Source organism: Echiichthys vipera (genome assembly GCF_963691815.1).
Source record: "Echiichthys vipera genome assembly, chromosome: 13".
In the NCBI taxonomy this organism is placed as follows: Eukaryota; Metazoa; Chordata; class Actinopteri; order Perciformes; family Trachinidae; genus Echiichthys; species Echiichthys vipera.
Genome location: NC_139838.1, coordinates 23,065,723 through 23,091,277, shown reverse-complemented (window position 1 = coordinate 23,091,277; position 25,555 = coordinate 23,065,723). Strand labels below are relative to the sequence as shown.

The window sequence follows — 25,555 nt, the reverse complement described above, 5'->3', positions numbered from 1 at the left end:
CTTCTTCCCACAGGCTTCTTCCTCCCCTCCACCCCATCCCACTCAAAGAACTGAACTGAATGTGCAATAAACCCCTCACCCTCCACTTACTTTTGCAGCTTTTTATAGTCTACCTATAGGTTTTTAGAGTCTACCTATAAAAAAGGTCCTTGTTAACTTCCTGTCAGCAGATGTCATTCACATTCAGTGCATATCTATCTATCTATCTATCTATCTATCTATCCGTCTATCCATCTATCTATCTATTTATCTATCCGTCTATCTATCTATCTATCTATCTATCTATCTATCTATCTATCTATCTATATGTATGTCTATCTATGTATCTATCTATCTATTTATCTCTATGTCTATCTATCTAACTATCTATCTATCTATCTATCTATCTTTCTGTATGTCTGTCTGTCTGTCTGTCTATCTATCTATCTATCTATCTATCCTTCCCCCAGTCCACCCCCTATTGATCTGCCAGTGCAGTACAGCAAATTACGCATGCGCACAGCGCGCTCTAAGGCTTCTAACTGGCGCATGCGCACTTACAAATCCCCAGAAGCAGCAGCAGCGGCGGCTGTAGCTCGGGTCAGTTCAGTCAGTAGTCCTCCACGCATCTATCTATATTCCCTTTTCTTAAATTAGCCACTTTAAGCTTCGCGATACCGCCCCCAATTTCAGCGTCGGTACGGAGCCGCCAGGCCGGGACAGAGACGGAGAGAGAGGCCTCGGCCATGGAAGCGCTCGGACCCGGTAAGAAAATGTTAAGAAAATAAGAGGAGCGGAGCGAGCAGCAGTGAGCGAGCCCTGTGTGGGGCGCGTGTGCGCATATGCGTCGCATCACTGGGGGCCGCGGCTGCAGCGAGGCCTCGACGCTGTGACGGGAAAACAAACCCGAGGCCCATCCCGTGTGTGTGTGTGAGTGTGCGTGCGCGGGTGTGTGTGTATGCATATCTACGTGTGTGTGGCTGTATTTACGCACGTTTTGTGTTTGTACGAGTAGAGTTGGTGTTTAAAATCGGTATCCACTAATGTCTGCGCGGTTTTATTTATCCGAAGCACGCACCGCTCGTCGTGTCGGGGCTGGCATTGTGTGAGTGGGGATTTAACTAGGACCTTCCTTCCTTCCTTCCGCGTCGTGGTGTGTTTACGTTGTTTTGTTCACGGTGCATTTCTCTTTTAGCCACATTATACCACTTTATTCCTGCAACACGACCACGCCACGCCGTCGAAATGTGACTAAAACATTACACCTGTGTCAAATATTTCCTGCTAAACCATTTAAATTTGGGCCATCGCCATCAGGAACAGTGCGTCTCATCGGGCTGCCCTCTCCTGTCCAACGTGACAGCGACGGGTGGAAAACAAAATAAACGCCAATAAAACACGTTACGGGCGTTAAGTGTGTGTTTTGTGACTCGTAATTTAAGGCTTTTTATGCAAAGCTGTCACTGGTTTAGGCGGCATGCGACTGTAAAGAGCACAGCAAGGGAGGGATGGCGCTTTTATCGATCAGATCTGCAGGCCAGCTCCATATTATTCCCCTATATGATAACAAAGACACTTATTCTTGCAGCGATGCAGTGATCTAATGATGAAAGCGGAGACAAACCAGCCGTCCACCTGTGCACGCACCGATACACTGCAATTTATATTGGCAAAGTGTGTGTTTACCTATTTTTTTTCTACGTAGACAAACTGTTCCTCATTTTGTTTGTGAAAGGCGCCCTTACACACACACACACACACACACACACACACACACACACACACACACACACACACACACACACACACACACACACACACACACACACACACACACACACACACACACACACACACACACAGGAGGAACTGAGTGCAGCTTCCAGATATTTCTGTTGAACCTGCATGCTCACACTCATAGACGCAACGTGGTGACATTAAGGAAAACCTAAATGCATTATTTTAGGAGGAAGTGTGCTTAAATAAACGGCACGGTGCTGTGTTTATTGTACAATCATCCACAGGTGTGAGAGCTGCACGTAATCAGTGCAGCCCATCAAGTTCTTATCTATGATAACAGCAGCTGCTACAGTGCAGAATTCAAGTGGTACTTTCAGGATTTCCAACAGCCAGCCACTTTTTTTCAGGGAGGACTTTTTATTTAATACATGTTTACTTTACAAAGTGGAGTGTTTGCCATTATTTACTCCTTTTATAATAACATGAGCACTTCAATCTTACTGCTGTATCCGCATTTATAATTATACCAGTACGAGTGTCGCACCTTTTTGCACACTTACACTAGGATCCATCTTCATAAGAGTTAGGCTTTTTAGAGCGCCTGACTTATTCAACAATTGTATTAGTGATATATATACTTTGAGAAGATCACAGAGGTTACGTCAGAGTCGGAGATTTGATACAAGAATGACGCTGTGTTGCTTTTTAAAGCTGATAGACAAACCACCGATAATATCTGACACAACATAAATGCCACTTAAGTAATTAGTGTTCACATCACACGTTTTAATTAAAAAAAAAGTCCCTCTGGTTCGGTTGTATGTGAGTTCTTCAAGAACGTGCACTTTCTAGTTATTGTTTTTAGGCTGGGCAATAGGGACGGACCACATGGATCGGTCATTTCATATGTCTAACAATATATATCTGAATATGATCTCTGGCAGTTCAATACATTTATAATCTCAATGAAATAATCTCGTTATAAAGCCTGTTTTTTTCTGCGTGAATGTAACGCGTAACAAGTCTTTTCTAGCTCAGAATATCTCACATTACATTTTCTGAAAATTTCAAGTTAGTTCTTATCAATTTAGACGACGTAATTGGGTATCACGATATCTAGATGTCTGGTTTTATCCATACGATTCCATCGAAAGACAATAAATGATAATATCGACCCATTGCCCTACGGACGCCCCAAAGGTTGTGCGTAGTGATGTGGTGAAGGCGGTGTCTTCACAAGCAGCTTGTCTAATCTGTTTTTATTGTTAAGGTGCAACTGTTAAAGCGGCGTGCACACATGCATACAGATTTTTAACAGGAAAGACCTAAATAGAGGCGGAGAAGACGCCAATTCGCTGTGCGTGGCGTGAATCGGGGCAAAGACGATGTTGTAACCTGAGCGAGAAATTCACAATCATCCAGAAATATGACTCCGCTGCATGAACAAGCAAAGACGGGAGCAGAAAAGGCAAAAGAAAATAAATGACTATAATTCACAGTAAGAATTGGAGAATGTTTGATGATCATCTCAGCATGAGATGTTATTACACAGACTGGGTATGCGGTGTTATTTCAGCAGCTGTCCTGCCAGCCGAGGAAATGCATTCATTTGCCGTTTGTGGCCGATGAGCGCGCTGCAGAGGTGACATTTATGTAAATAACGGATATTGCTTTGCTGATCTGAACTCAGAAGTTAACATCAAAATCAGCGGCTCCCGAAGCAAAAGCAAAGATTTAAACCTCCTTACACTGAGAGATGGATTTTTCCTTCTTGTGAATGGTCTTTCTCAGTACCTCTTCCTCTTCCACAGTCCGGTGTAGTACCTTTTAATCCAGGTGATTTGTAGGTGTGGGCGTCAGCGCGCTAGCTCAGTGCCGTTAGTCCCTGACTCATCTTCAGGTCGAGCCATCATCCTCTTGTTGAGCTTAAGCCCAGCTGTCTCTGCGTGATCACACTACTGTGGTTACCAGGGACACACACTGCATCGCTGGCCTCCATAGTGAACAAGTAGTAACCCCTCTCTCATCAAGTGTGAGTACACCACACACGGATTTTAAACATTAGATCAGTAAAAAGGAAAAATTAGCATAGTTGGAAAGGCAGCCGATAATCTTTGCGCCGTGTTGTCTTGCTCCTTGAAGATGTTGGTGGTCAATTTGGATCCACGCTGAAAGATGCACTTAAGGAGCAGAAAGACTTGTTTGGCTCCGGTGCTGCTGTCATTTCTGTGCCAGGAAAAGCTAATTTAACTTCCTGTGTGACTCAAAGTGGCTGCAGCTCCGTCTCCCTTAAGAGAGGCATAAAATGAGGCAGGAAGCTTGCGTTTGCTTAACGAGATGTTTAAATCGAGGCCTGAATGCCACCTTTTTGACAAGTCTCCGTGGTCTCTTTGTGTCCTACTTTAGATGTTTGTGATACATTATTGTGAAGGAACAAAGGGATTCACATACCTGCTCAGATTAATAATTGCTCATAGCTGAAGCAATGTATTAAAAGGCATACTTTTTTTTTATCCAAATAAGATTGTGACAAAGAAATGAATCATTTAAGAGGTCTTTTAGATGGACATGCTGTTCTGCATATTTGTAGCTTTCTGATTACGTATTACTGGGTGCTTATGTGATGTTCCCTCTTCTTATTTAATATTAGAAGCTGTGGGGGAATTTGTTTTATGTCTACTTGCCCTTTCCATCTTCTCCCCCATGACAGTTTGGGGCACTAAAATATTCTCATGAATATGAATGTAAGCCAAGCTCTTTCCCCCCTTTCTTATTGTAGCAGTAGTTCCAGATACTGAAGTGACCTAACGTTAACCCCAAGCGTTACTCTAGTTCCTTATTTGGATACAACATGCCCATGCTTGTTTGTTTTTTTCTTCTTGATGTTTCGATGTCATTTTGATAGAGCGGAAACAGGGCTGGGTGATCTGGCCAAATCTTCTTACCCCATAGAGATAATTTCATACCTTGATAACGATAAAGCTCTGGCAGTTCAATAAATACACAATCTATACAAATTAACTACACGATGAAGCCTATTTGTGTATATTTTTATTAAGAACTTTAGTGCAATGCATAAACTCAATATATCACATGAGATTTTCAACTTTTTGATCTTTTATCGACTTAACAATTCACATTAAAACAGACTGGAGTTTGCCATATTAGATAAATCTAACTACCCATTGGCTCTCGGTCTGAAGCCTCTGGGGGCAACGTCCGTTTTTTTCCGCGGTTCCATGTCTGATGTAGCCAGGGGACATTCGGGCCAAGACTTCGACACCGGTCATTGTTTACAGTACCATTAGCAACCGGATACAGGTCCAGACAACATGTCCGCTAATCTCTATAAATGGATACCTGCATATGAATACAGATAAAAACCTAAATCGTCTTCGGGCGATAACCGATGGATTCCAACTTTGCATTTTGGCCAGTGCGTTCTGCCTCTTTTTACCTGCATGCAATAAATACCTGCTCAAACGTGATTGGTCAATACTACTTGAAATGAAGAAAACGGAAACCACAAAGTCTCTGAAGTGACAGAATTGATTGAATCCTGATTAAACACTGGCGAGAGATTTGTGCCTATCCCTTCTGCATGCAGATATGTTTGATTGTAAGAACAAGAGCAGCAGATTAATCAATAATAATCCTAAATTGCAGCCATACATTTTGTATCTTTTCCTCTTTTCTCTCAGCTGCATGTAGTTGTATATCTGTTCCTTTGAAGGCCCGAGACGGTGCTGAATGCAGAAGAAAAAGAAACTAATTTAGAGCTGAAACAACTGGTTTATTTATCTACCAGCTGATTAAATTATTAAAATTAATCATTTAAGTTATTAACAAGACAAACGCTTCACAGCTTCAGCTTCTCAATTGTGAGAATTTGTTGCTTTTCTTTGTCTTTTGTGATAGCAAACAGAATATATCTGGGATTTTGGACTGTTGAGTCAGACAAAGACATCAACTTGGGCATAACAACGTTTTAACTGGCATTTTATATACTGAACAATTAATCCACTAATGGAATAGAGACAATGTTTTAGAGATTAATCAATAGTTGCAGCCATAAACTGTATATTTAAAACCCTCATGGTAGGTGCTGTTGGCTGTGGTCAGTAGACGGGTTGTGGAGGAAGGATGAGTTCAGGCATTTCATGTTGAGACACACGCGCATATCTTAAGTGTAGTAGTGTGGCAGCTGAGGAGGCTATATATAGGTGCATCTCTGGTTTTGGTGAAAGTAAGAGGAAGACCTCAAACTCACCGCGCTGCTCACACCCAGAGTAAAACCCTTTCTGCAGAACCTGTACGTGCACCCAGGGACCCATCTACAATGTCATATGATTCAATACACAGGGTATCTGCAGGCCATAAAGTGTCGTAAGAGATTTGCGTAGGTGGTAATGTTAGTTTGTGTTACTGTTACTGCTTAATAAATGATTCTAGGCTGATCATCTCTACTGGCTTTTCATAATTTGGATGGTATTATTTAGACCAGAACTTTAATGATCATATAGTATATCTAATTAATTACCCAGTCTTCAGAAAATTTGGATAATGGATCAGTCATTTAACTTAACTTTAATATATATAAAGACAACAACCTCTAAGCTAGCCAACTACACGTGGATTGTGCAATAAGGCAGGCAGGCTTGGTTCTTTCAGTGAATGGATGTAGACGTATACAAATAATTTGTTATATCTTTTGTGGGGATTTCGTGCAAAAAAAAACAAACCCAAAACAGGTTCCCTCCTGGGCTGGCAACATTTTGCAAGGCACCGTTGTTGCATCTGAGGCTAAGCACCGCCCCAGACGATCGTGATTGGTTTAAACTATTGCAAACAAACTAGAGTTTTTCCCTCCTATAGTAGAATGATAATGGATGGATGGAGTAAGGTCTGGATATGTAAGATTAGTCTGACTCCTATATCTATGTTTTTTTAAAATGTTTTTCAGTATTTATGACATTTTATACGCCAGATATACAACTGAACCTGTCTGATTATAAGATAATCAGCCAAATTGTTGAAACAGGTCTTTAACTTCATTCTTTGAGGTAAAAAAAAGTGTGCAGAACACCGTGAGTACAGCAGTCCTGCAATAGCTTTGTAAAAGGTCAGACTTGAATGAAAGAGACTCAACAATATGATCATTTGTGGTCATAGTTTGCCATTGTGGTGTTACATTCAACTGGATTTTGTTCTGTTTTCTTAGTTCCTTTGTCCACCCCATGTACATCGTACATACAACCGAAGACAGGATGTTCTATAAATACATTTTCCTGCTTGTCAAGTTGTCCGTAGACCCCCAAAGTGGAAACATAATGGAATGCACTTGAATTACTATTGCAATGCACTTCAAAAGCTGTAGTGTGCCTGTGATACATGATGTCAATTCATACACACGGACAGAGCTCTTGATATACCTTTTGTTGCCATCAGTAACCAGGCCACTAGGACAAAATAGAGTGAATCATCAGATGGTTTTTAATCCAAGTCGTGACAAAGAAAAACCAACCAAAAGCTTCTTATTGGCGACTGTATAATAAGCATAGTAACTTACTCAGTAAAAAAGCTGAATGTGAATATAATCAAGCTAATGGTTTGTTCTGTATGATGGAGATGGAAGAGGAGGAGTGGGTCGTTGGGGACAGGGGAGGAGATTTGGGGCCCAGGCTAGATGAGGGCATGTTAGGAAGCGTGTTTTCAGGAAGCGATGGGGAGGGTCCCGATTGTCCGTGCTCTCGCGCTTCACTTGCTAACTGGAGCGTGTGGGTGCATGGAGTTCAGGAGGACCCCCGCAGTCCCTTAGCTGTCAGTTAACAAAAGCCTTAAGCATCCTCCTTCAATACCACCAACACAATTTTTAGAATTGATTGTATATATATTCTGCTCTCAATCTTTAACGTCTTCAACTAAATTCAGAGCCAAGATGCATCTGTTTCCTCTTTGAGCAGACACTCTTGTACAGAGTGATGCCTGGCAGACCAAAACAGTTCAAGTAAGATTTAGACACATAGAGAGCGGACATCACAATGTCACATTCATCTCACACATGGACATGGACAGAAGGAGGCACTTCACTTGTAGCTGGATGCAGCCTGGGCGTTCAAGATGTTGTGCGCCTCCATTGCTTGCAGCTTTTTATGCTGACTCGCGGGCACCACGCCTCTGTTAGATACGCGTGTATACCGTATGGGATGTGTATGTGAGTGAGATGCATGTGTGTGGCGTGTACTCTGTGTAACGGTAATCCCAGATTCTCTGCGTGGCACCCCTCCATATGGCCCTGCTTCTGTCTGTCTGAGAGGAGCTCGGTCTTTGTCTCGGAGTTAGGGGTGGGCGCCCTGTGTGTCTGGGTGGAGCTGGGGGCGTGCTGAAAGATAATTGGAGGTCATTGTTTTGCCGGTCCCTTGTTGACCCATGTAGGTCAGGGGCCAGAGTTACGGATCAATCAAACCGTGAATGTGCGCCTCTGGGTCTGCGAGGCCATTTCAGTGCATTCAAGCAGGTGTCGCTGATGAGATGGTTTGCAACAAGCTTGGCTTTACGCTGCTTACATTCATCTCTCAGATTTGACATTTAATGCGAAGATAAACGTACACACGCTCTCACTGTTGCCACCTTTGTTCAAGTATGCTTTATTTGAAGCTTGGCTCTTTTGTGGCGAGGAACTCATGCATTTCTCTCAAGAGTCTGGTAGGTTAACCCTTCAGTGACAGGAGGACATTGATGAATGCATGAGTTAAACATATAAAATTAAGAACATTACTGATGTTCTTGTCATCAGTGTCAATAAAAGCCTTTATCAACTCTTAAAATGGTGGTTATTTACATTCACTTTCTCTCTGCTCCCTCCAGGCCCGCCCGCCCCTCCCTCTCTGTTTCAGCCTCCGCGGCGTCCCGGCCTCGGCACGGTGGGGAAACCCATCAGGCTCCTTGCCAACCACTTCCAGGTGCAGATTCCCAAGATTGATGTCTATCACTATGATATCGACATCAAGCCTGAGAAACGGCCTCGGAGGGTCAACAGGTAAGTCCTGCGGGCAGGTTTGAGCAGAAAATGCAGATGGGGACAGAAATGTTTTGTTTTAGATATCGATCATTATGAGATGCTTATTTAATTGCTTCTGTAGCAATTATAATTACAGACTGCCACCGGAGAAACATGTCTCTTAGGGTTAAGAAGCTTTACATACTAATAAATGGGGAAATTAGGAAAAAATAAGCGTTTTGTTTCATTGCACTATCAAAATGTTAAGTTAAGCATCCTGTTGTCCCTGTCTTCTAGGGAAGTGGTCGACACCATGGTGCGGCACTTCAAGATGCAGATCTTTGGAGATCGACAGCCTGGCTACGACGGGAAGAGGAACATGTACACAGCACATCCACTGCCAATTGGTAGAGACAGGGTTGGTATTTGAAACACTTGAGCCTTGTGGCATCAGCATCTACCAATTTCTGTGTCTTTTAAAAAAAAGTTTGTAAACGTTTTTGTCACGTTGAAAAATCAATCAGCTCTAAAGGATTCATAAAGGGGGTAATTGTTTACATTTAAGAACCTTAACTCAGTGACTTGTTCATATTTAGGGTGTGACATGGCAGGCATGTAAATCCTTTAGTTGATTAGGTGTTCGTGGGTTTGTAAGTGGAAGTTTGCCAGCTGGATCGTTCTGGAAAGTCTGAAACAAGAACGTGAGACCAGTACTCATGTACTCCGACCTCTAATGGACGATAGAACCCAAGTTTCTTGGAGCCTAGTCAGGGTTTTTAATTAAAAATGCTCGGATTGCATTATAAAGAGAACCTAAGAGTATATATTTATGGTTGACAAAAAGGTCCGTGCTTTGAATTTCATCAGAAGTTTTCCTTTCAAAGCTTGGAAGGGAGTGTTGCCTGCAGCTCTCCGCTCTGTCGTCAGCCTTCATGCAGAAACCTATACGAGTACCAGTCCTTCATTCAAAACTTCCTTATCATGATTGTGATCCACATGCCGTTACTTAGCAGCACTTCAATGAGAATTATATCCCGTTTCCTTTTGTAAAACCCGTTGAAATGTCACACTGTGATTCAAGGCTTTAGCTACATAAACATGAGATTGAATTAGCCGCCGCTGTGAGCATTTGGCTACCTTAGCAGAAGGCTAAACTATTAGCAACATTTTCTCTGCATCTCTGAAGCGCTTTGCTGATATCGACACGTTCTATTGCGTTTATTGTGAGATTCTTTTTGTCCGTCCAGCTTGTTTTCTTTGTGTTGCTTTGCAGTGTAAGAAGATGTTGCCAAGGCTGGAATAGCAACTTTTTCTGTAGGATTTTCTGCCACTGAATCAGGCAATCACTGTGCATGCACATCTGCACCTGTAGAGCAGTCAATAGGAACGCTCTCTTTTTCTGAAATGACCTGTGATTGTCAAAGTCTCCCGTCATGGGTTACATTTTCTGAAGCCTGAGAACAGAGCTGAGAGGAGGTGCAGAAGTCTAGTTTTCTCTGAGAACGCTTGAATCACAATATGATAAAAAGTTGTTGTGGAATTTTTGCCCAAAGATGCAAAAAATAAGATGCAGACCCCAGCTTTTTATGTTCCTTAAATGTGAAATCATGTCTGCATTTGGCGAAGCTCCAGACATCTCCAGGGTCCATATGTGAAAACGGTTCGATTCAAGGATTCTTTCCCTGTTGCTCTTTATTTCAATCTACTTCTCTGTTTATTGCCTCTTATCTCTCCCTGTCACCTCTTCTTCAATCCATTTCCCTTCGCTTATCTTTGTCCTCTTCCCCTCCCTCCCATGTCTTCACCTTCAGGTGGATCTGGAGGTGACTCTGCCTGGTGAGGGGAAAGATCAGACGTTCAAGGTGTCTTTGCAGTGGGTGTCTGTGGTCAGTCTTCAGATGCTGCTGGAAGCGCTGTCGGGTCACCTTAACGAGGTCCCCGAAGACTCCGTTCAGGCTCTGGATGTTATCACACGGCACCTGCCTTCCATGAGGTACCAACACTCATCACCAATGCCTTTTCACACACACGCTGCATGTCTTTCCATCTGTTGACAGAATTATTGCTTCTTTTATTTCTGTATTATTTTAATTTCCTGCTGTCATGTGTCCTCCTGATCCAATCCATTTTACAATAACCTAAAGTTTTCACGCAGCACTGCAGTCCTGATATATTTGTGTCAGACGCACTTGTCAGATTTAATACCATTTTATGTAAATTTTCAAACCTTTTGCAAAAATAGTCTCTTAAATGGTCCTCCCGTGCTTTCACTGTCTTATCTGTTGAAAAAAAAATACATACCGAGTTCTCTTTATATTCTGTGTATGCGTCCATAAAAAAAGTTTCGACCCACAACAGACATTTGAATATTAATCTGTCTGACTATTAAAAACCTATGTTAACAGTTCATTAATTGAGGTGTTTTGAGTCTGTTGATTTATGTGGTCCATTGTTCCCTCTGTCTTTGCGCACGCAGGTATACTCCTGTTGGGCGTTCGTTTTTCTCCCCTCCGGAGGGCTATTATCATCCTCTGGGTGGAGGCAGGGAGGTGTGGTTTGGTTTCCATCAGTCGGTCCGTCCTGCCATGTGGAACATGATGCTCAACATCGACGGTGAGACCTGAGTGGAGCTGCTCGGCTTCAGCTGGGATTTTAAATGGCGATGAGTGCATTAATTTGAAAGCATTCTGTGTATCGAGCTGATATTTGATGCAGCGTTAACTGACTGACACAAAGTATATTAACATGTCTTAACGCTCAACCCAGCAAGATTTAATGTTTTTGTCTGCAGCCATTATTGAAATCAGATGGAAAACTTGATCTCCTCAAATAATGGTTACATATATTAGATTAATTTATTGATTGCCGCCGTTATAGAGTTGTCAAATCCCACCCTCACACTATAATATTATAAGCACGCAGTGTTATGTTGTCCTGATGAGCCTTTTAAACTCATATCTATTACTCAAATTACATTTCAGGGATTGTATTTCATTGTTTTTCCACCAACAATACATCCACTTGTTTTTGTTTTCTTTAAACGCAGGTTTGTTGTCGCCCGTTAAGTCAGTTGAAATTGTAAAACTCTGTATTTCACAAGACATTTTGACACTCAAACAAGTTCCTAAATCTGTTAAGAATGAAGGGGTAGTTGAGAGGTCAGCAAAAACGCCAACTGCCTTATTCTGTGAGCCTGTCTCACTGATATACTGTCACGTAAAGTACTATATAAACACAGGATCTGATTAGTGCTGCAACTAACAATTGTTTTTATTGACCATTAATCTGCTGATCTTTCCCTCTGTTAATCGATTGGTCTATAAAAGGTCAGAAAATGGTGGGAAAATGTTCCCTGCGCCCAAAATGACGTCTTCAGATGTCTTGTTTTGTCCTCAACTCAAAGATATATTCAGTTTACTGTTATAGAGAGGAACAAAACCATCAAATATTCACATGTAAGAATCAGAATTTTATAATTTTTCTTAAATATGCTCAAACTGATTAATCAACTATCAAAATAGTTGGCGATAAGTTTAATAGTTGACTCTATTCCTGATGTTTGTGGTGTTTGTTTAGTACAGGGGTAGGCAATTCCGGTCCTGGAGAGCCACTGTCCTGCATGTTTTAGGTTTCTCTCTGCTCTAACACACCTGATTCTAATGATTTGCTCATTATCAAGCAGCTGATGCTCGTCACAGTTTGATTATTGTTAGACTCAGGTGTGTTAGGGTAGGGAGAAACCTAAAACATGCAGGACAGTTGCCGTCCAGGACTGGAATTGCCCACCCCTGGTTTAGTAGATAGTATAGTTTGTATCCACTTGTTTGTACTTATATTGAGGAGACTAAGTCATTCTTGTGGGAATATGTTCAGCAGTAAATGTTGTTGTCTCCCCAATTATCCATTTGACCAGACTCTGCCTCTGATATTCTACAGTATCCCAGACTCCTCTGGCTTTGCTCGTAGTCATTGATTTATGGGACTGATTTGTTGAATAATTTTCACATCCGTTCTTCCCGTTCTCAGTGTCAGCCACAGCTTTCTACCGCGCTCAGCCTGTGATCGAGTTCATGTGCGAGGTGCTCGATATACAGAACATCAACGAACAGACCAAACCACTGACGGACTCGCAGCGCGTCAAATTCACCAAGGAAATACGAGGTGAGCACTCAATACCAGCACTCACGCAGTAAATAATCAATACGCTTTCTTTTACCAACGCTATATACGTAACTTCTGTGACTCACTGTTTCCACACAGAGATTGTAGATAGACGTGGGCATGCTGGGCACATGCATGTTTGTTTTTATGCTGTGTTTAAGAACTAAAAAACACTACTACCCACTCCTGACACATTATCATGCTGTATACCCACCACACATGCACACGGCTTAGTCTACACTGGTGCTTAACACCTGTTTCTAACCTCCACAAAGGATTCTGTTTCTCAAATCAGAAAATGTCTCCTTGAGATTCACACAAATATTTAAAGCGGATCTCATGAATAAAGCTTTTCTTCATGACGTACAGATTTATTTTTAATGCAAGAAATTGCTCCTATTCCGAGCAGCTACAGCACTTCTGTTACTGTAAATGCAAAAAGAGCCACTAAATAACCTTGCAGGAGGTAATTGGATTTTTGAATTGCATATTTTCTATGGCAGATGCCTGTAAGCTCTTTAAATTCTCCTCTTTAGTTCGGTTTTGAGCTGAGTTGTGACAAATGTGTTAAGGAAAACCGAGGAGAGCTGAAACACATGGTACAATAATGGCTGCCTTGTCAGCTTTTGTCTGGGAAAATGGTTCTGCCTCTGCGCGTGACTCTGTAACCGTTCTTTCTCCTATGTTTTTGAACAGGCTTGAAAGTTGAGGTCACACACTGTGGTCAAATGAAGAGGAAGTACCGTGTGTGCAATGTGACACGCCGACCTGCCAGCCATCAAACGTAAGTGCCTTTCCTACGCTCATCAGTTTGGTCACTTTCATGTGTTGGCAACGGCAACATTGTATGTCTACTGTAATGAACCAAGACTTATACAATCAGTGTCATATTTGGTCATATTTTCCTTTTTTGTGTGTTTTTGTTTTACATAGTCATGGGCTTCTGTGTGCTTCGCTCATATTTTCCATTTATTCACAGGTTCCCCTTACAACTTGAGAACGGACAAGCCATGGAGTGCACAGTAGCTCAGTATTTCAAGCAGAAGTACAATCTGCAGCTCAAATATCCACATTTACCCTGCCTGCAAGTAGGGCAAGAACAGAAGCACACCTACCTTCCCTTGGAGGTGAGGAAGAGACTTTTTCTTTGCTTAGATATTATTTTAGTTTAGGGTTTGACCATCATTCTCGGGCTGCCCCCTGTTAGTCGATTAGTCGACTAATCAGTTGTTTTGGTCTTAGTCGGTTAAGATTTCTTAAGTTGATTAGTCATTTTTAATGCTTTTTTATGTTGAATGATTATTAGGTCTGTAACATCGTAGCAGGCCAGCGCTGTATCAAGAAACTGACAGACAACCAGACATCCACCATGATCAAAGCTACAGCTCGCTCAGCCCCCGACAGACAGGAAGAGATCAGCAGACTGGTGAGTGCTGTTTCCCTGTTGGGTTTGGAGCAAGAAAAGCAACTGGAGCAGCTTCTCTAAAGACTTGGTAGTTTTCCACTCATAGGAACTCGGTCTGGTCTTAATGCTAAATAAGAGAAAAACTGACTAGACAAATCAGCGTTCAACTTCTTTGTTTCTTTCTCATTCTTTTCTGAGTTCTCCTGCGACCGTCCGTCCAACTCTTTTCTAAATGTTCTCCTCCTTCCTCAGGTCAAAAGTAACAGCATGGTCGGGGGCCCGGACCCGTACCTGAAGGAGTTTGGCATTGTGGTTCACAATGACATGACTGAAGTTACAGGGCGTGTCCTTCCAGCGCCCATGCTGCAGTATGGGGGCCGAGTGAGTACAGATACAGGACGGGACTGTGGCAGGGTGAGTACTGGGCTGCACTCTGGGAACACACTGGGTGGTGGTGGAGGGGGGCGTCAGAGTGAATGCTGGGACAATGGGTGGGAGATCCAGGTTTGCAGAGGTCACACGTGGATTCTGTTATTTATCCCGCTAATAGTACGTAATATCTCAAGATTACGATGTTGTACTGATACAATCTGCACCTTAAATGGAACAAATGTGCTCAGTTTTAGATCAACTTTGCTAAAACTCTGATTTACACCTCTGATCTGCTTCTTTGCCATAGCAACAGCAGCAGAGGCAGATGGGTATTGTAGTATTTAGAGTCCACCATGCCAAACAGATGGACAAAACATGATTTTTTTAAAAGAGGGAAGTTGTAGTTATTAAAACCATTGGCCATGACATTAAAACTATAGGACTAGAGTACAGAATAGGGAAAAACGACAGAACCAGCTGCTCCTTTGATTTTGCAGCTCTGTGTACAGTATATGAATTCAGGTGGTCCCGCTACAACATTCATCTTAAATATATGCAGACCTGTAAGACCTGGAGCTTGCCCTGTGTTATAATCCTGTGGTGCATCTCTGCAGTCTAAGAACATCTCTTTAAATTCCTTGCCCATCACTTTCAGCTTCTCCGTATTTAAATATTACTTGGCACTCAAGGTAGATAAGGGCTTAAGCCAGAATTATATAGAACGTGTTTGCTATTTCCGCGAGGGTCCACTCCGATCCCCCTGACGTAAATGGCATCCTGCCGTCATCCGCCCATGTTTATGAGGACAAGTCTGCCTTAAGCCCAAAAAGTGACCAAGCAGCGTGTAGACATACAGCAGCAAGCGCGCCTCAGGTTTTCGTTAGGATTGCATTCAGTAATGTCTGTAGGTAAAGGGAAGGTGACTAGGAGCAAGTCACTGCAGAGTTTCCCCCACTGAATCTCAAATCCGCATTCAACTTGTCAACAGAAGACATAACGCAAATGTACACCTTTGACTCCAACATTTACTGCTCGTTACGCGTAAGAGTCTGAGATACGAGGATTGTGTGTAAGGGAGGAAGAAATGGAGGACGATGACTCGTAGCCACCCAGCATTAAAGTAAAACCTGACTGAAAGCCTCTTTGACTTTATCCCCCTTATGAAAATGAAGCAGTTCATATAAATATTAAAGGTGTTGGAATATCACGCAGCGTTCAGAGGCAGCATTCAGTGATTGGGCTAAGATAAGAGGAAACTTTATGGATCCCTGTGGGGAAATTGGTTCAGTGTATTGGCCGGCTTTTTTTCCCCTTATACTCTCTGCTAAATCTTCAATTGTTCTTCAAAGATTGTTGCCTAAAAATGCTTTTTATGTTCCAGTGCCAAGATTAAATCCCACTGTTCTGCTGCCTGAATCATACATTGGTTAATTTGTCCAAGATCCTATCACAGCACTCATTCTGAAAGGCTTGGCCAATTGCCTGCTGGGAAATCTAGTCTAATCGGCTTCCAGTGAAATGTTCTTAAATGTTGACTGAAAGCTTATCCCATTTTTGTGATCACTTGGTATGAATTAAAAACACAGCTTTCTTCTTAAAATGGCATGCTGATGTTGGACATACAGTTGCTCCCAAGTATTCTCAGAAACAGAAATAAAGTGACCGCATGTACGTCATGTGAGACGGGAGCAGCAGTCTATTTGCTGTGTAACTTGTACTGTGATGGAAGTTTTTCTATTATTGACATCAGCCTGTAATCATTTATTAGGTAGTTTCCAATCCTGAAACTTTAATGAGGTTGAAGATTTATTTGAGACATTCTTGTAGTGGAGGAGCATCTTAACTTTTCTTGGCAGTTCACTGTGGCCTTTTTGTTTTGGAGAATAAAAGCTCTTAATGGCCTGGCAAATCTTGTTACCTTAATTGAAAGCCACTGCACTTTGAATTTGTATTCACAGCCACACTCTTAGTCGGAGCACTCACCTAATGATGTGTCTCTGGATAGACTACTCTTGTTCGCCGTTCATGTCAGGATATGAACGCTATAAAGCCAGGATATTTATGTGCAATGAAGAAATTAGCATTTGTCTCAGCTCAATAAGTAGACAGTGTATGTCCTGGGCAGATTTAGGGTGCTTTCACACCTAGAGTTCAATTTTGGGTTTAAGTTGCAGCATTGTTGCATTTTTATTTTTATTGATTTGGTTCGTTTTCACATACAGTGTCTGTTTGCCAGCTGGGTTGGTCTGATACATCAAAGTGTGGGTTGGGCTGTGGTACCTCTTGTATTGGCTCATCCAACCGGGGGGTTGACTAAGAAGGTAGGGACTCTCTCCGCAGAATAAAACCGTGGCCACGCCCAACCAGGGCGTGTGGGACATGAGGGGGAAGCAGTTCTACGCCGGCATCGAGATCAAGGTCTGGGCTGTGGCCTGCTTCGCTCCACAGAAACAGTGTCGAGAGGATCTGCTCAAGTGAGTCATGGTGTCAGCTGTGTGTTTGTCTTTATAATGAAGCTTGTCCCAGAAATGTGAAAGAAGGAGGTTTATGTCGAGGGACACAGGTTGATGCTAAGTGTTGGCCTGCAAAAATACTCTCCATAGTCTCAAGTTACAGCCTGCAGTGGAAATGTTCTCCCATTAACTTTTTTTAACATCCATTTCTTGCTGCTATGTTGCATTTTATTACATGTGGGTTTCTTGTACTGCTGATTTGTGATGAGCATTGAATGCTTTTCAATAGGAGCTTCACTGACCAGCTGCGAAAGATCTCCAAAGATGCTGGGATGCCCATTCAAGGCCAGCCATGTTTCTGTAAATACGCCCAGGGAGCCGACAGCGTGGAGCCCATGTTCAAACACCTCAAGATGTCTTACGTCGGTCTGCAGCTCATCGTGGTCATCCTGCCTGGAAAAACACCAGTCTATGGTGAGAAACTGAAATTCAGGATTTGACATTTTAGTCAAAAGCTTTTTAGGTACAAGAATGGATGGGCGAGGTTCACACATTTAATTTGATTCAACAGCAAATAAGCCAGTTTTTAAACATGTTTGGATGTTGATTGTGGTTCTCTCCATCTTTCATCTGCAGCTGAGGTGAAGCGGGTGGGTGACACTCTCCTCGGCATGGCGACCCAGTGTGTGCAGGTGAAGAACGTAGTGAAGACTTCTCCTCAGACTCTCTCCAACCTGTGCCTCAAGATCAACGCCAAGCTGGGAGGCATCAACAACGTCCTGGTGCCTCACCAGAGGTCAGTGTTGATTTTTTTTTTTAGTATTTTGTTTTTTGTTTTTTTTGCAGTCCAGATGGGAGACGGGAATATTTCTTGGCTTTGAATATTGTAGATTGTTGTAGTCCTCCGGTAATCATGTGGTAAAGAAAAATAAAATTTTACTGTTCTTGGTAATTATTTTATCTGGTGGTTACATTCTGAGAATCTTGAGGAATGAATATTTTGTCAGTATTTAATTTGTGTAATGATATTTAGATCTTTTTTCTCATATCTTCATAGTTGTGCAGTTCATGGTGTAGAAACAGACTAAGACATTAGATGTACAGGCCTGTGATTTAAAGTTTCTCTTCTTTCGTGGGTCCCTTTCTTGGCTCAGGCCCTCTGTGTTCCAGCAGCCTGTCATCTTCCTGGGTGCAGATGTCACACATCCTCCAGCAGGTGATGGAAAGAAGCCGTCCATCGCGGCGGTGGTGGGCAGCATGGACGGCCACCCCAGCCGATACTGCGCCACGGTGCGAGTTCAGACGTCTCGACAAGACATTTCCCAGGTAACAGCTGTGTTTGCGTGTGTGAGTGAAAGTGACATTTGAAATTTCAAGTTTGAGTGCATCACTTTGAAATGATCCAGTCTGGATCTAAAATGTTGACTAACAATTGATATCGCTGTTTTATTTGTTCAGATTCAAACCTTTTAAGTTTTTGTTAACAGTGCGCTACACCTCCTCCTCCTCCGTCTCATCAGGAGCAGCTTTTCAGTCAGGAGGTAATCCAAGATTTGACCAATATGGTCCGAGAGCTGCTCATTCAGTTCTACAAGTCTACACGCTTCAAGCCCACACGAATCATCTATTATCGTGGTGGTGTGTCTGAAGGACAAATGAAACAGGTGAGTGTTTGGCAGAGATTCCTGTTATTTTCATACTCACCTCCAGTTTTTTGTGCAAGTCCTTAGTGTGATCTTTTAGGCAGGAATAGCAGCTGTGTTTCATTATTAAGGCTGTCAAAACCTTTATTTAAAGTCACAGAAAAACACTACACCATAGTCATGTATCAAGATAACATGTTGCATAGGATAGCGTTCAAGCGTCTGTCTTTTTTTTGTATCTTCAGGTGGCGTGGCCAGAGCTGATAGCCATCAGGAAGGCCTGTATCAGTCTGGAGGAGGATTACAGGCCGGGCATTACCTACATCGTGGTTCAGAAACGTCACCACACTCGTCTCTTCTGCTCCGACAAAGCTGAGAGGGTTAGTAGAAATTTACTCTACAATGATGTGTGGTATTTAATGCCGACCTGTTGTACAACACTGTATTGTGTGAGCCTTAACTGTAATCCAACCGGTCACCCACTGCAGGTTGGGAAGAGCGGTAACGTCCCAGCAGGAACCACGGTGGACAGCACCATCACACACCCGTCCGAGTTCGACTTCTACCTGTGCAGCCACGCTGGGATTCAGGTGAGTAACACACACTCGCACACTTTCCGCAGGTTTTCTAAAGCTGTGTGATAAGTTTAAATGTTTATATTTTATAAGAACACTAATGCAACTGTGCATTGGGTCTATTTTGCAGTTTTGAAATGGATTTGGCACATTTACATAAAAACAATCTAAATTATGGTTACGACCCATTATTTCTGTGGAAATTGTCTAGCAATTTAGCTCTGTGGTTACCACGGTAATGATGCTTGATGACAGTAAACACCCTGATTTGGATGCTTCTTTTACCCAACAGATAGTTTGGCTGTTATTTAAGTTGATGCACTCCCCACTATCTGTCCCTGCAGTAAAAACACTTGTCCCCTGTACATTTAAAACATAAATCTAAAATGTCACTGCAGACAGACACTTGCACCGTTTTGTGCACAATACAGCATTTCTTCTTGCTCTTCAGATGGTCAGGAGAACTGCTCTGTCCTACAACCAGACCACACATTGCACGTGGGGCTCAGCTACGTGCCGGCTGTGGCATGTAGAGATTTGAGGTCTCACCTATTTTTATTGCGACACTCGCGCTGTTCTCAACAAAAAGAGGACAGTGAATGGTCTTTTGACAGTCATATTGACATCATACCAGCACTTTCACTACAGTTTCATTGTGTACGTGTGTAGAATATGTCAAAGGCATGAACAAAATTTAGATATTTAAATTGAAGTCAACAGTTTCTGTTTGGTTTATGTGGGCAGGATCTCAGCCCTCTGCAAACAATCTATTCATGTGGCTCAGCATCGAGCTTACTTATGGAGGAGCCTGTTGCTACACTTTTTAAATATAAAGACATTTCTGTATATGAATAGAAATGAAGAACAACAAACAGGCCTTAGGAAGACTTTGCAGTTTAACCAGTATAGAGTGTGCAGACCTTCACACCTGCTCACAAGCTTCACACAAGTGTTAACAGACAGAATATGTGTATTTAGCTGGTATCTTGTTCTTAAAGGGGTTAACTGAAACATTCAGTCTCGCACTGTATTGACATATAACATGTTATGTCCCATCTTCCCTCAGGGAACCAGTCGTCCGTCCCACTACCATGTCCTGTGGGATGACAACTGTTTCACTGCCGATGAACTGCAGCTCCTCACGTACCAGCTGTGCCACACTTATGTCCGCTGCACGCGCTCCGTCTCCATCCCAGCACCGGCATACTACGCCAGGCTAGTGGCTTTCCGAGCCCGCTACCACCTGGTGGACAAAGATCACGACAGGTGAGACAGCCCTGGATGTCTGTGGTTCCAGTTCAAGGAAGATAATTCATTAAGGGTGCTCATGCTTAGGGATTGTTTCTTTTATGTCCAACTGGACTCAAGGAGGATGATGATGATTAGATTTTGGAGGTCAAAGGTTGTTTGTGACATTTCACACAAATGTGTAACAGAATCAAATGATGAAGGGATGACATTTTTTAGATGCCAAAGGTCAATTTCACCGTGACAACATAATGTTTCATAATGATGGACAAAACTGTGCTGACTGTACAGCTATTCTGTGCTGCTGGGTTAAGATGTTTGTGAAGCATCAATGGTTTTCAAAAAAAATACACTTAATACCTTTTTTATTAAATTCCTTTAAAGTCTCCTTCATATATTCTAAACGTCTGGACAGTCTGGATGTAAATTGCAACTCTACAGTTTGGTTGAGGCATACAACCGCGGTGCGGTAATTTTAGTGTTATGTTTTCTCTGCAAAGCACTTTATAACATTTGTTTTTAAAAAGCCATCACATAAAAATGGTTTGCATAACGTGTAGAAGAGACGGGAGAGAAAGCGCTCTGTCCTCTGGAAACACAAGAGGTCAATTCAGAGACTGAATCACTAAACTACCAGAACACCGCTCATGACTGGTTTTCATCCCTGTACCCTCGAGCTCCTGCATGTTTGAGACTCAATATCAATGCTGACAGTCAAAGTAAACCCTGCCTTTCTCTGTCTTGCAGTGCTGAAGGAAGCCACGTGTCGGGCCAGAGTAACGGCCGGGACCCCCAGGCGTTGGCCAAGGCAGTTCAGATCCACTATGATACCCAGCACACCATGTACTTCGCCTGAGCTAGCGAGCATGTCAGCCAGTCCACCCGCGGATTCCCTTTCTTCTTCTGTCTTTTTATCTCTTATTTGCCAGTCTCTCTTTTCTTCTTCCACATCTCCCTCTCTCTCTCTCTCTTTGTAGTCTGTCTCTTTCACTTCACACTCACTTTACATTTTTCTGAATCTGCACCAAAGCGGCTCTTGGACGGGGGAATCTGCTGCGTCTCTGTGACCAGCAGGTTTTTATTTCAAGGAACAATCTCCAACCAGCGTTCCCAATCGAGCCGCCTCTCAAACCAGCAATCCAGCACTGTAACCCTACCCCGAGGGTTTCCAATGCACAAATGGACAAAAGAAAAAAAAAAACGAAAAAACAAAAACAAACCATACACACACATACTACAAGTTGAGCCATTATTTTGAGTTTGTTTTTGTTTTTTCTTCTTCGAATGTCTGCACTCTTGTGTTTGTAAGATACACTGAGCAAGGGAGTGGACTGGCACAGTGTGTGTCAGCGCAGCTCTTTAGCTCTGCCAGCTAAGCAGGACTCTTATCTACTTTTACCTCAAAGCCCCTTTGGGCAAAATCTGTCACAAGGTCTTGGATTTATTGGGTGGATGGGCGGGAACTCTACATGAAAAGAGGCGGAGGGGAGTCGACCTTTTAAGAATGATATATATATTTTTTTCCTTTTTATGAGCGTGTGTTTTAACTTTTTCTCCTTTATGATCTTTAACAAGCGAGGTGACCTGGGTGTCCATGCCCATTACTATTTTCCTCCCATCTTAGCGAAGATTACGCGAGTCTGTATGTGTGCGTATGAATGTGTTTATGTGTGTGTGTGTGTGTGCGTGCGTGTGTGCATCTCTGTATATACATGTACTGCTGTATGTATGGGAGTGTGTTTGTGTGTGCATGTGTGTTTCATGGCAGGCCACTGAATTGTAAAGGGAAATCAAGGAGTTATCTGCTGTAAATGCCTCACATTTGTTGTTTTTATATCCAAACATACAGTACATATAAGCATATATTTACATCTATAGAGCAACTTTGAGACATATGACTTCACCAGGCCTCGTAGTGGCTGGTGTGGGTATTTGTAGCAGTCCTGGGTCGCGTATTAATTGAAATGCTTTGAGTTACATTTTCAACGTGTGTGTGTCAGCGTGCTGCTAGTGCACAATGGGCGGGATTTGCACCTTTGAGAGCCAGCTGCTCTTTGTGCCTCGAAACATCACTCGTATCCCAGGAAAAGCAACTTAATCCATTTCAAGTAGTAAGTGAAGTCAGGTCTGACTGTGTAGCAGTGGTAACCGTGGTCTGGCCCGTGACTGGCTCAGCATTGGGACCTGTCGAATGGCTGAAGGCATTAAGCGCAGAGTATGGTCTTTATCAGCCTTGCTGTCTGTTTGAAAAGCAGGAACGTATTTTTCTTTGGACCTGATTATCTGAAAGATTATATGATGACACTGCTGGACGTTGCTTTTCTTTGATTTTAATTTTGTAGAAGTAGAACCAAGGGCCGGAAACCAACTTAGTTTTTTGAGGTCTCCTTTGCTAATATTGGCCAATTCATTGCACTGACCCGGGACGCTAGGCAAGCAACAGAGGGCACTCTCAATCTCTCTTACCTTTATGCATTTATACATACGAATCAACAAAGCAGATTTGTAAAAGTTTAATATAAGATGTTTTGTGGTTATCTTAAAAACGGTTGTTTAGAATTAGTAGTTTTACCATTGATGTTGTTGTTCTTATCGTTGTTGTCAATGTTGTTACTGTTGTGATGAAATTTTATTGTTGGCAGCAAAGCCAGTTATAGAGTTACTAGTGCGACTTCAGGAATAGACTTCAGTTGTTGAGCTGCAGGTTAGGGGGTAGAGCTTTGGGTTGGGACTTTTTTTTTGTAGCATTCTGGCTAACGTTGAGAAGAAGTAGGCCCCAGGATGGATGAATTCATGCTTCCTCTGTAGGTTCGGATGTGAGTGAAGTTTAGCTGCAACGTTGAGGTATTGTGTAGCACTCCGACTGTACATCACTCAGCTGGTGTCGGTTGGTTTTGATCAGATAGATGGAGACAATCAGGGATTGTAATCCGAGGGAACCTAGACTAAGCGATGTTTTTAAAAAAACAGTTTGCGTTGCATAGGCAATGAGTTGAATTTTTAGACTTTTTAAAAAATGGTTTATATTACTCTGTGTATTTGAAGTATACCCCCCTTTAAAGTCTCTGCTATTTGACGGTGTTTGTTTCATATTTTTATGCATTTTTAACACTGGATTAAATGAATTGACAATAAGCATAAGCACTGCCCTTGGACCCCCCTGAACAAACACTTGGAAAACTGTTAGGATGGAAACCGCAGTGTAATCAGTGAGGTGCTGTGTGACAGTTGATCGAGTGGTGCCCCCTGGTGTTGTATAAAGAGACTTTGGAGAAACAGTCGACGTGCACGCCTCATCAGGAGGGGACAGCTCAGTGAAAACCCTTTTGTAATAAACCACCCGTAAAGCAGCAGGTTTACTATGAATGAGTTTGAGCACCTGCCTGTTGGAGGCGTGGGCGTTGGCGTCGGCCCGGAGCGGAGAAGCAGGGAAGGAGGAGGGCTAGTGGAGGGGTTGAGAGGGTGTTGTCCAGGCATTGCATGCAATAAGTTTTACTCTTTTGTTTAAAGGGGGCAGATCGGTTTTTAAAACATGCACTAGTTTTACCAAGCCAAATGGGCTGTGATTAAATATTCATCTGGCATCTCGAATGAGCTTTGATGTTTTTAAATTGTTGACAATATTTGATCATTAAACTCCACTTCAGATAAAATGATCACTCCCTGTTTGTACCATGACATTGCAAAGCAATATTAAGCCAGTTCTAGTTTTCAAATGTTGAAAAACAAAGCTATAATTCTACTCATTGTGGTTGTTGGTCTCTCACTATTGTGTATGTGTACTTTTATTTTTTTATTTTTATTTTTGTTTATTTTATTTGCTTGTATCAATCAGTGGGAATGTGCATTTGGTGGAATAGTTGTATAGGCTCTAGACAATTTTCTTTAAAGTAACAAAATGTAGACTTTGCTCGCCTGCATGCCGGAGTATTGTCCTTTTGAAAAAAAAACAAAAAAAAGAAAGGAAAAAAAACTTTTTTTGAATCATATTTATTATGAGAAATAAAAAAATCTAAATGTTTTTTTTGGGGGGGGGTGGTAAATGTATATCAATTTAGCGGGACTGTTTTAGGCTAGCAATATTTGTCCAGTCTCTCTAAGATGCATTTTAAAGGTTCCTACACAAACGTCAGTAATTTGGGAGGTACAAGCTGTTGTGAGGCGAGGGGGCCGAGCTCTTTGCGTCGTGTTCAAATTCAAACGAGGTACTTTCTTCAAACGTGGACCCGTTAAAGACCGAACCCCTCTCCTCTGCCAGGTGACCGTAGCGAGCATCTATTTTGTCTCCTCGTTCCTGGTTTGTACCTGTGGCCACGCCTCTCGGTGGGGACTCTCCTGTCTCCACGGCAACTCTGCTGACCCCTCACAAATGCACTTCCTCTTTGTGAAGGGGTCCCTCCCCCCCACCCAACATGGCATCAAGGGAGCAGGATTACCTCTTTTTAACCTTTTTAAAAAAAGATCCCTAATTCTATCTGTGCCCCGATAGAGCATGAGTTATTTTTTAAATTCCTCTCACTTTGATATATTGTTATATCTTAACGGATTTGTAATTTGACATTGTGTATTGTGTATTTTCTTTTGTTTTCCTTTTTTGGTTCCTTCTTTTGGGGGTTTTGTTATAGCTCTGCTGTTTCTTTTTTTTGTTTTTTTTCTGCTAGTGGTCTCTGAAGCCGTGTGTGATCGTCTGATAGCAATAGAATCACAGAATTGGAACGTTTCGCTTCTGTGAATGGAACGTTCCGATTCTGTGAATGAACGGAACCCTTTCTGACTGGTTGTGAGCGGGCGGGGCATGTTCTAGCTCCGCCCCCTCCAGCAGATGGACCATTCACTCGCTGTTATTGCTATTTTGTGACATGTTTCTCTCTTTTTTTGTTTCTTTTTTTTTTTTTTAGCCTGCAGGGAATTCTTGTGTTTAATGTGCAAAGTAATAAATTGGTATTTTATGCCTATAACATAGCTGGTGTGTTCTCGTC

General features: G+C 42.4%; 1 protein-coding gene across 4 annotated transcripts; it reads left to right on the top strand.

Moving 5' to 3' along the window:
- The first annotated feature begins 558 nt into the window (after positions 1-558).
- On the top strand, positions 559-25,504 carry ago4 (argonaute RISC component 4). Of its 4 annotated transcripts, none has more exons than XM_083925678.1 (19): positions 559-744; positions 8,587-8,758; positions 9,017-9,137; positions 10,531-10,712; positions 11,196-11,332; positions 12,746-12,880; positions 13,577-13,664; positions 13,860-14,007; positions 14,187-14,306; positions 14,538-14,699; positions 16,998-17,131; positions 17,400-17,584; positions 17,747-17,906; positions 18,265-18,436; positions 18,631-18,774; positions 18,999-19,133; positions 19,242-19,343; positions 20,395-20,594; positions 21,324-25,504. In XM_083925678.1, the coding sequence occupies exons 1-19, from the start codon at positions 726-728 to the stop codon at positions 21,430-21,432; spliced, it is 2,625 nt and encodes an 874-aa protein (XP_083781804.1). In that variant the 5' UTR covers positions 559-725; the 3' UTR covers positions 21,433-25,504. The 4 variants fall into 4 exon arrangements, with proteins under 4 accessions (XP_083781804.1, XP_083781802.1, XP_083781803.1 ...); XM_083925676.1 differs by having other exon boundaries at positions 18,598-18,774; XM_083925677.1 differs by having other exon boundaries at positions 16,983-17,131.
- The last annotated feature ends 51 nt before the right edge of the window (positions 25,505-25,555 follow it).

Excerpts from the sequence above, each read along its gene's own strand:
- ago4 (XM_083925675.1), top strand. Across the intron at positions 9,138-10,530 it reads TGCCAATTGGTAGAGACAGG|GTGGATCTGGAGGTGACTCT; the intron begins GTTGGTATTTGA and ends CTTCACCTTCAG. Across the intron at positions 11,333-12,745 it reads CATGATGCTCAACATCGACG|TGTCAGCCACAGCTTTCTAC; the intron begins GTGAGACCTGAG and ends TCCCGTTCTCAG.